General features: G+C 44.1%; 2 protein-coding genes across 4 annotated transcripts in view; one reads left to right on the top strand and one right to left on the bottom strand.

The window, feature by feature from the left end:
- Positions 1-498: 498 nt before the first annotated feature.
- Positions 499-1,764, bottom strand: LOC110966574 (alpha-(1,3)-fucosyltransferase 4-like; the record flags this gene model as incomplete). The annotated part of the gene is given in 6 exon segments (XM_022215978.2): positions 499-937; positions 940-1,486; positions 1,488-1,536; positions 1,538-1,633; positions 1,635-1,722; positions 1,725-1,764. Coding segments are annotated over 6 exon segments (912 nt in total), but the record flags the coding sequence as incomplete, so codon positions are not given.
- Positions 1,765-8,023: 6,259 nt separating this feature from the next.
- Positions 8,024-8,737, top strand: part of cux1b (cut-like homeobox 1b) — a 63,177-nt gene continuing 62,463 nt past the window's right edge. For all 3 annotated transcript variants that reach the window (XM_022215974.2, XM_022215973.2, XM_022215972.2), the window contains exon 1: positions 8,024-8,179. In XM_022215974.2, coding sequence (XP_022071666.2) covers positions 8,117-8,179 — 63 coding nt within the window. In that variant the 5' untranslated portion in view covers positions 8,024-8,116. The remainder of the gene's footprint in view (positions 8,180-8,737) is intronic.

The raw sequence follows: 8,737 nt of genomic DNA, 5'->3' as shown, positions 1-8,737 counted from the left end.
ATTTAGTGCCAAACCACCTCAGATAGGTGATGCACGAACAGGCACGTATTTCCGTAAATCAAACACAACCACAAAAAGTTACACGCACACACTCCCTCTTACATTCATCAGCTGTCATGTGGCTACATCTTTCTGTTTTGTTGATATCACCAATTATATCTATTCAAAACACCTTTCATAAGCTACATTCCCATCTTACCAGTCTAAAAGTTCCTTTACAGAGGCATGAAACTTGAATGAGATTTTGCAACACAGTGAGCATTTTCATTGTTTGCCTTTAACTCAAATTGCATCGCCACATAACTAATTTTGCATGATATTCAAACTGAAAGTGAGGATTTTGACATATTAGACAACAAGAAGTGTTGGTTTATAAAGAATCATCTCAAGCAAGGTCTGTCTCTGTAACATGACTTTCTTATTGTAAAGCAATCAGCTGAAACAAACAGCTGTCTTAAAACATGACGAAAAATGATAATGATAGTTTTGCAAAATGGGGTAGTTTGTCTGCTGTTTATTGTACATGCTGAAAAGCTTAGGGGGCAAATTTGTGATTGAGGGCTTTTTTTAGGTTACTTGGGGGTATGAAATTGAAAAAGACAAAGGTCCTGTGTGTGTAAAGTGATCAGAAAGACATTCAGAGAAATTCAGTGACCTTCATTTCATTTCAGTTATCACAGTACAATCAAACGCACGTGAATTTAATACAATCAAAAGTCTTTCAAGTGTAAATAGATTTCATTTGTAAACTTTGAAAGCAGCAGGTGGACAGTGAGTCCGTCACTCAGAGTGAGTCTTGTCTCTCAGATTGTCCTTCAGATCAACCAGGTCACAGTGAGTTTTTTTCACGAGTGAAACCAGACAGCCAAGTCTTTGACAAGAGCAGTCCTGCCTTTGCTCTTCCTCACAGCCTTGCAGGCCGAACAGAAGTGTTCCCCCAGAAGACCGGCCGGTGCACGCTATAGCGCCCCCTCCAGTCCAGGTGCCTCCTCATCAGGCCCGGGTTGCTCTTCAGCATCAGCAGGTACCGGGCCAGATCCTGCACTGTGGCGAAGTCGTCCACGTGGATGAACGCTTCCGGGGGCAAGAAGCGCTCGTAGTTCTTCCTGGGCGGCCCCAGGACCACCGGGATGGCACCGGCCAGAACTGCGTTCCACAGTTTCTCCGTGATGTAGTCGGTGTGCAACGAGTTCTCCAGCGCCAGGTAGAATAAATACCGTCGGAGCAGCTGCACCACATTATCGCTGCCCTTCTGTAAGGGCCGACCGACGCGTCCGAACACATCGATGTGGACGAACCGGCGGAGCTTGTAGAAGAGGGACACGCGTGCGTGTGACTCCGACCAGTTGCTGACGACCCAGGCGACGAGACGGGGCCGGCTGAAGTCTGAGTGGGAGGGTCTACGTAGCGGGTGCGTAAAGCGGCTTTGTGGACCCGCGACTGCGCGCTCACGGGGAACCAGGTAACCGTACGGTAGGAAGATGTCCCGAGTCTGTCCTGTAGCTCATCGTGAGGTTGAAATACCCCAAAAAGCCAGAGTCTGGGTGTGTGCGAGGGAGACTCGTAGTTCAGCCAGATCCACTTTTGCGCATGTGGCCGCGGCTCGGGTGGCAGATCGACCTTAGACTGGCGATCTCCGGTGGTGGATGATCACGGCGTCGGCCTCGGCGTACGCACGCTTGTCGTCCGTGAGTGGTGCACCGTCGATCTGGTAAGCTCCCAGCAGTCCGGGAGTTGTCGGTACTCGCCGAACGGATGAGTCCAAATCAGGAAGCGTCACCGGGTCCTCTCCGGTGGAAGAAGCAAACAGGTAGATTAAGCAGACCCACAGACGAACAAGAACCTAAGATGGGCCTCCCATAGAGAGGAGTTGATCCGTCTGAGAACTCGCTCCCAACATTGGCGTTGGGAGGAACCTGCGCGCCACTCTGCTCTGCGCGCTGCGACTGTGGACCGGCCCGCGGGTCTCCAGTGAGCCCCAGCACCCATCGATGCCACCACAAACCCTCCTATAGTAACTCCACTCAGCTTCAGTCTTTTCCGGGAAAGCAGGCTATGAGAAAAACCTGCTGACTGTTACCTGGCTGACACACCCACATGAACTACTCTAAAAGTTTCAGTTGAGATAAGGAGCGCAGCCTGGTCTGCAATCATCCACCAACAATCTTCCTCTTCGTTTGGCTCACCTGCCCAGCTCTGTGGGCAAATTTTTTTCTCCGTGCCTTTACGGTCCAAATAAAGTGAAAAACATTTTCCACTGTGCTGTATTTCTGCAACATTTTGACGTGGCAGCGTCGCTATGGGTTCCAGTTACCGCTGAATGGGGCTTTTGTGCGGCCTGTTGACAGTCGGAGGGCCTCCCGGGCCCTTTTAGGTTTAGGTAAACACCTTGACGCAGGGCGCGGTGTGCTGCTGATGAAATGAGCAAATGTTTCAAGAAACAGCTATTAAGTTTTATTCACTTTCTAAAAGTTTGTGATTAGGAGGTCATATCAGGTGGACGGATAGATTTGGCACCACTGGAGCCAATATGACCGAAACTGCCACTCACTGGCTATCAGAGAATGCCACAAATTACAGTATAGTTAACTGAATAAACTTCATCAATAACCACTTAGCAGGCCTTTCAACCTGAAGCTGTCCCTCCGTGAAACGCTACACTTGCCATTCACCACTAGGTGTCTCCCCACACAAGCACAAAGCCTCCCTGTGCAAGTATCCTGAGCAGCTTCTTCACTGTACTGACGCTGGGATTTTTCTCCAACATGCATGTTTAATTTGCAAATGAATAAACATTTCAGCTGGAAATTAGGCATACAGCGGGGAGGCTTTGAAAAGGTTTGTCTTCCATGTTTTATTAATTCAGATATGACCCAGCACAGCAGCACCCTCCAACCAGGAATGTTTAAAAATGATTCAGTTTTTATTTGACCTAAACAAATAGAGAGATTAATTGATTTTTTTTTTTTTTGAAAAAGAAGAGTTTTCCGTCTCTGTGTTGGAAGGATCAGCTGTCCAGGTTGCTGTCGTCATGTGAATGCATTCTGATCAACACTCATGAAAAAGTGATGAGGCGGCTGGTGCTGGAATCCTGCACTGCGTGTTGTGTCTGAGCTCTGGTGGGCAGGAAAAACACGGCGTGACTGGACAACATTATTCCTCCCACAGACTCAGGGTATGTCATGAAGTCTGAATGTGAGCAGAAAAAAATGGCAGACAAGGAGGAGTGGGAGGAGATGAGGCAAGAAGCATGTGTGTCTCCACTGGGTCCTCCTCCTTCCTGTTACATCCATTCACTTTTCTTCACCGTGTGTGTGTGTGACTAGTTATCCCCATAAGAGGTTTTGTATTCTTTCTGCATTATTTATCCTCCCTTTCATCTGAACAGTTCTATTTCAGCCAATCATTTAATGTCCTGCCCGGGGTTATCTTGTGTTGGGAAGGAACACGGCAATCTCATAAGTTATGTAGACAAGCTGAGGCTCAACATTATAAACACATGTATGTTTTTCTCTCGGAAACAGCAGAAGTTCTTTAGCTCAAAAATTCACATGCATAGGAAGGAGTTTATTTTGTCTTCTATCACTTCAGTTTCATTTATTTTAATGCCGTTATGCAGCACGAAGGCATGTAAATGTTGCTGGAAATGTACTATAATTAAGCTGATTGGTGATACGGTGACATTTGCACGACACAAATTACAGCCAGGATGATACAGCGAGCTTGGCATTTATGCTTTGTGTCATTTTTTCCTCGTCTCTCCCGCTAGAAAATGTGCCATTGTGCTCTTTCACTTGTTGTTGCAGACCTTGAATCTCCATGGAGGGACACATATTACGTCTCTCTGAGTTAAAACATCACTGCAGCAGCTAAACACATGTATGAAGGACAAAAGGAAGTTGTCAGGGTATTCTGTGTTGTCCTTGGAAGCTGTAAAAACGGCATGTTTTCTTATTTTCACAGTAGTTCTGTGACTTTTCCACGTGTGTCTACTGTTTCTTAAAGCAACACCACTGTGTATCTGTATGTGTTTTTTCTGGGTGTGTGAATCATACCGGCACAGGGAGAAGCATTCAGTTTTTTTTGATGGACCTCCAGGTCTTCACTCATCTTCCCTATTGATTTTCTCTTGCTTTCCTTTTTGCGCTCCCGGGGGACGGGATGTCTCAATTGGTCCCGGCTGGTGAAAGAGAGTGTGAGCGATAAAGAAACAGATAGAAGATGAGGAGGGGGAAAGGAGAACAGGAAAATTGAAGGGAGAGAATGTGGAGCAGCAACAAAAAATGGAGGAAGTGGGCAGGAGGGGCTTGCAATCGCCCCGATCACTGAGGCCCTCACCGACCCCTGACCTTGATCATGACCTCGGAGGTTACCCCGGAGGTCAGAGGTTGTGTGAAAGTGCCACTGCGGCGATTCACTCCACTGCTGGGGTGATGATGATCTTATGCAGCCTCCCCAGCCTGTCTGACATGATCAGTGTTGCACTCTGCCTGCGGCTCCCAAGGGCCACACATCCATCTCTAACTCCGGCCACACAAGGCCCGCTAAAAGCACCTTACAGGCAGAGTCAATGAGCAGGAGGAAAAAAAGGGACACAAACAGAGAAAAGTGGGAAAGCTAAAGGACAGAAAGGCTGTTTTATTTTCTACCCTGTAGTTCTATCGAGGTAGAAGATCTAGTTGTGTAATAACACAAAGAGCGTGTGCTTGTTTCTCTCTTTTTTCAAACTGGTGAGGCTATTTAGAGGCTAATTTCTGGGCCCAAACTCGTCCTTGTCATGAACAATTTACGCAGCTTTTCCCCCTGCTCTTTAATTTTACCATAGAGTGCAATAAAAAGGCAAGCAGGGAGAAACCTCTGAAGTCATTCATGGCAACACGCTGTGAACCTCTGTAGCAGGAACATGATAATTTGTAGGCAGATTGATAACTCTGACTGTTACTTGTTCTGACTTACACTGTATACCCCCGACAGCTTCAAAGTGATACAGAGCCTAGTGAAGCTTCATTCAAGTCCTCATGGAGATGCTCTGTGTGTGTTGAAATGCAGAGAGTTTGAGGAGAACGCCTGGCGGTACAAAAATCAACTGGCTGGTGATGTTCACGCTTGTAGGCTTTTAGATCACACTTTGCTAGAAGATATTTTTTTAAATCAAATTCTACTACCCCAAATTCAATTTTGAATCAAAACAGCTTCATGTGAAGTAGAAATATATTTAAAACTACACTCTTGTGTGCACAGTTATACTCAACCAAACTACCATTAGTTATAGCGGTTTCGCTAAAGAAAGAGGCTTTGTTATCTGTTTAGACCGAAGTTGACTTCAAACATCACTGTTCATTATATTATGATTTACTGACTATCATTTTCATAAAATGCGTGTTATCTCCGATTAGTTCTGACTTTTTAGAGGATGATTATAAAAATATTTGGCTGGTTTAGAGCTTCTGATTAAAGGCAACACTCTTAGTGTGCTTTGTAAAGAAGAAAGTCATGTCTGACAAATTTGTCTGCAACTGTATTTTTGTTGTATTGTTAGGTGTCTAATCAACCAAGCAGCTCACATTAGAATATCTGAATCATGTCCCAAATAAAAACTCAACATTTTAAATAATAATGAAACATTTCTCAATGCAAATATACATTTCAGAGTTGCTTTCACGTGTTTTTATCATTAAAAGAATATTGTTAAATGCTGGTTTAAAAGTCACAATAAAGTTAATGGTAGTACTTAGTTTGACTTTATTGTCCCCCCATACAGGACAATAAAATCTAACCAAAGTGTTTCATGTTCCTGTTGGTGCATTTTTATTGTGTGACGGTAAAAGATAACTACACAAATAATGGGACACATTGCAAGCGACTAAGCTTGTGCGGATTATCTCAGACCTGTATTTCTGGTTTGGCTTAATGATAGGTAGCATCACAAGTCAGGGAGGCCCGGCTAAGGAAGCACCGATTAATAAAGGGAAAGGAATGAAAGGATTAAACGCAGGATTCATCGGTTCACAGGTCTATGGAGTATTTAGTCTAAAAACTGAATACTTCTCACAGCATTCACTGTGAGCACAGATCGATTGCTAAAGACTGTAATGTGAATCCTACTGCTATTGCATTGTAGTGACTCAATTAGAGTAGAAGTATTCTTCACAGTGAATTCTATGTGTATTTCGGCATGTTTTATGAAAAGCATATGACTGGGTGTGATGAGAAGACTGAGGCCAGCCTTCAGTTCATTGTATTATGTCTATAAATGAAGTATAAAATAAGGCAAAGCTATTTAGGTGACATATCAGTGGAGCACTGAGCACCATTCATACCGTAGGAGGATGGAGACACAAACAGCTTCAAATCAAATCAAGTAATGGCCTGAAATTTGAGCTAATTCAAAGCACAAAAATGCCCACCTTTGTATTCACACAAACGCAGTGAAAGAGGCGCTATTATCTATGGCAAATTCTGATGGTATTTTTAGTGGCTGCAATTAAAGTGCAACGGCTGTAAAGAAATGAAAATGATTGGAGGGAAGGAAAATAAAAGCATAAAAAAATTGGTAAAGTCTCTGAAACGCTCAAGAAAAAAAAAAAAAGAAAAAACCTCCAACGTGTGAGTGCAGGCGTGGATTTCCACACAGATTAGGCCCAGCAACACACACTCAACAAGTCGAATCTGGGAAGCCACAAAGTGCTAAAATGAAAACAATGTGCACAGCAGATGTGTCACCCTGATAAACCTGGTTCTGGTGTTGCAGAGCGGTTGGAGGCTTGGAGCTGAGGCGTGATGTGTTTTAAGGTGAATGAGGGGGTGCAGTTTGACACAGGAATTTAGGGCAACACCGTGCATACAGTGTAATTAGAAATTCTTTGCGTATCCCGCGAGGCACGTCCACACACTGGGAGGGTCAGAGGACATGGCCAGCAGGAGTGACGCCTCAGGAGCAGCCAGGGTCAGAGCATTGCTCAAGGTCATTTCAGCAAAAGATATGTATGCACATTGACACTCTGACCACTGGGCTGCCTGCTGCTTGCTGCTGCTGCACCGACTTCTTGACTGGATTAGCAACACAACAGCTTATTTGATTAACTAATCTGATTAACATGTGCGTCGCAAAAGAATACCTTAAATAAAAATATCAGGCTTAATCACATCCTAGTAAACAGAGAGAATCATGAGCTTCCAATGATCTTGTGCCAAGTTAAAGTCCACTCCATCTTTTACCAATTCTTAGTGAAGTTAATACTATAGATCCACCCTTATAATAGCAAGAATGAATTAAAAGATAGGTGGGAACCGTTAACCTCAAGTGATAGTGTCTAGTTTATTATTATTGATAAGAGCTAATTATTTAGCAGTTTTAGTGACACTTTTATGACACGAGATAAGCTCAACAAATGAGTAGATTTTTTTTAAAAAGCAAGCAAATTTATTTATATATCACTTTATCATACATAGAGGTTATTCAAAATGCTTTCCATGCAGATAAAAAACAACACAATGAAATCAAATCAACAAAACATGTACATTTAATTTAAAACATGTTTAGAATGAATATATATGACACATAAGCTGACTGTAAATTAGCAGGTTAAAAACAACAAAAAATACCTTTAGCCAAGTGACTTTTTATTTCTACATGTGACAGTGATGCTAAATTTACAGAAGATTATTGCTAATTATTTGTGCTTCAGAATGCTCTCCCGCGGTGTTTTTTTTTCTTTCAGATATGGCTTCCAAGTAGCCTCCTGGCATTATTTTTGTATGATCTTTGCTCTCCATAATTCATAATAATCAAACAAACTCCGGCTTAAAGCATGGATTCACATGTCGTGCTCATAACTTGGTGCATTTTAACGTAGTAAATGTAAGAGTAATTCAACGCCAGCTCGGTTGTTTACCTGTAATATCTGAATGTTGATAAAATGCTATTTAAGCAATTATAATGGCGTTTTTAAGGCGACACTTTCTGCGCGGTGACTCCGTTCCGCGGAGCAGCTGTTCCAGGGCCGGGAGGAAGCTGTTATCCGGTCCGGGTGTTGCCTCCGCCCGGTCCTCTCCACTGAACTCCAACCCCCGCGCTCTCTATCAGCATCTCATTCCTGTCTCAATATGTCTCAAGATGGCGGCCAATGCAGGATCGATGTTTCAATATTGGAAGCGCTTTGACTTACAACAACTACAGGTCAGTCCAAGCTCCGTTTTAACCGTCTCCCCTCTGTTCGCTTCGGCCGTCTCGTCTCCCTCCGCCGCCGCGTTTCGTGTGTTTTTTTCCGCCGCCGTCTCGTAGGTGTTTCGGGAAGAGAATTCAAGACCTCTCTTCCTCACATTGATGAAAGTGGCTCTCTCGCTGATCAGAAATTGATCCTCTTTGTTCAATTCAACATCGATCGGACACTGCAACTGGGCAAAGCCGGGGCGACGCCGCGGGGATGCGCCGAAATAAAGAGCAAAAACGGCGGCGCTTCGGCGGAAAGCTTTCAGTTGGCTACCTTTATTGCGTGTTGTTCAACTTTTACCGGAGCGAGTAGCCGTAGTTAGCCCGACGCTTTAGCCGCTGTAAGGTTGGATAATTTGGGGGAAAAATAAGTGCGACTCATTATACGGTGGCGCTGTGGTGACACCAACCGTTGAGACGGGCAGCAAGAGACACACAACAGCGCTTTGCTCGTGTTTTTTCCTGCTTTTTTAACTGTCACGTCGGTAAGTTTAGTTGAATGGAAACATTAGCAACATTATCGGC

Source organism: Acanthochromis polyacanthus, chromosome 13 (genome assembly GCF_021347895.1).
Source record: "Acanthochromis polyacanthus isolate Apoly-LR-REF ecotype Palm Island chromosome 13, KAUST_Apoly_ChrSc, whole genome shotgun sequence".
Lineage (NCBI taxonomy): Eukaryota > Metazoa > Chordata > Actinopteri > Pomacentridae > Acanthochromis > Acanthochromis polyacanthus.
The sequence above is the reverse complement of the archived record's forward strand: the minus strand, read 5'-3'. Positions and strand labels throughout refer to the sequence as shown.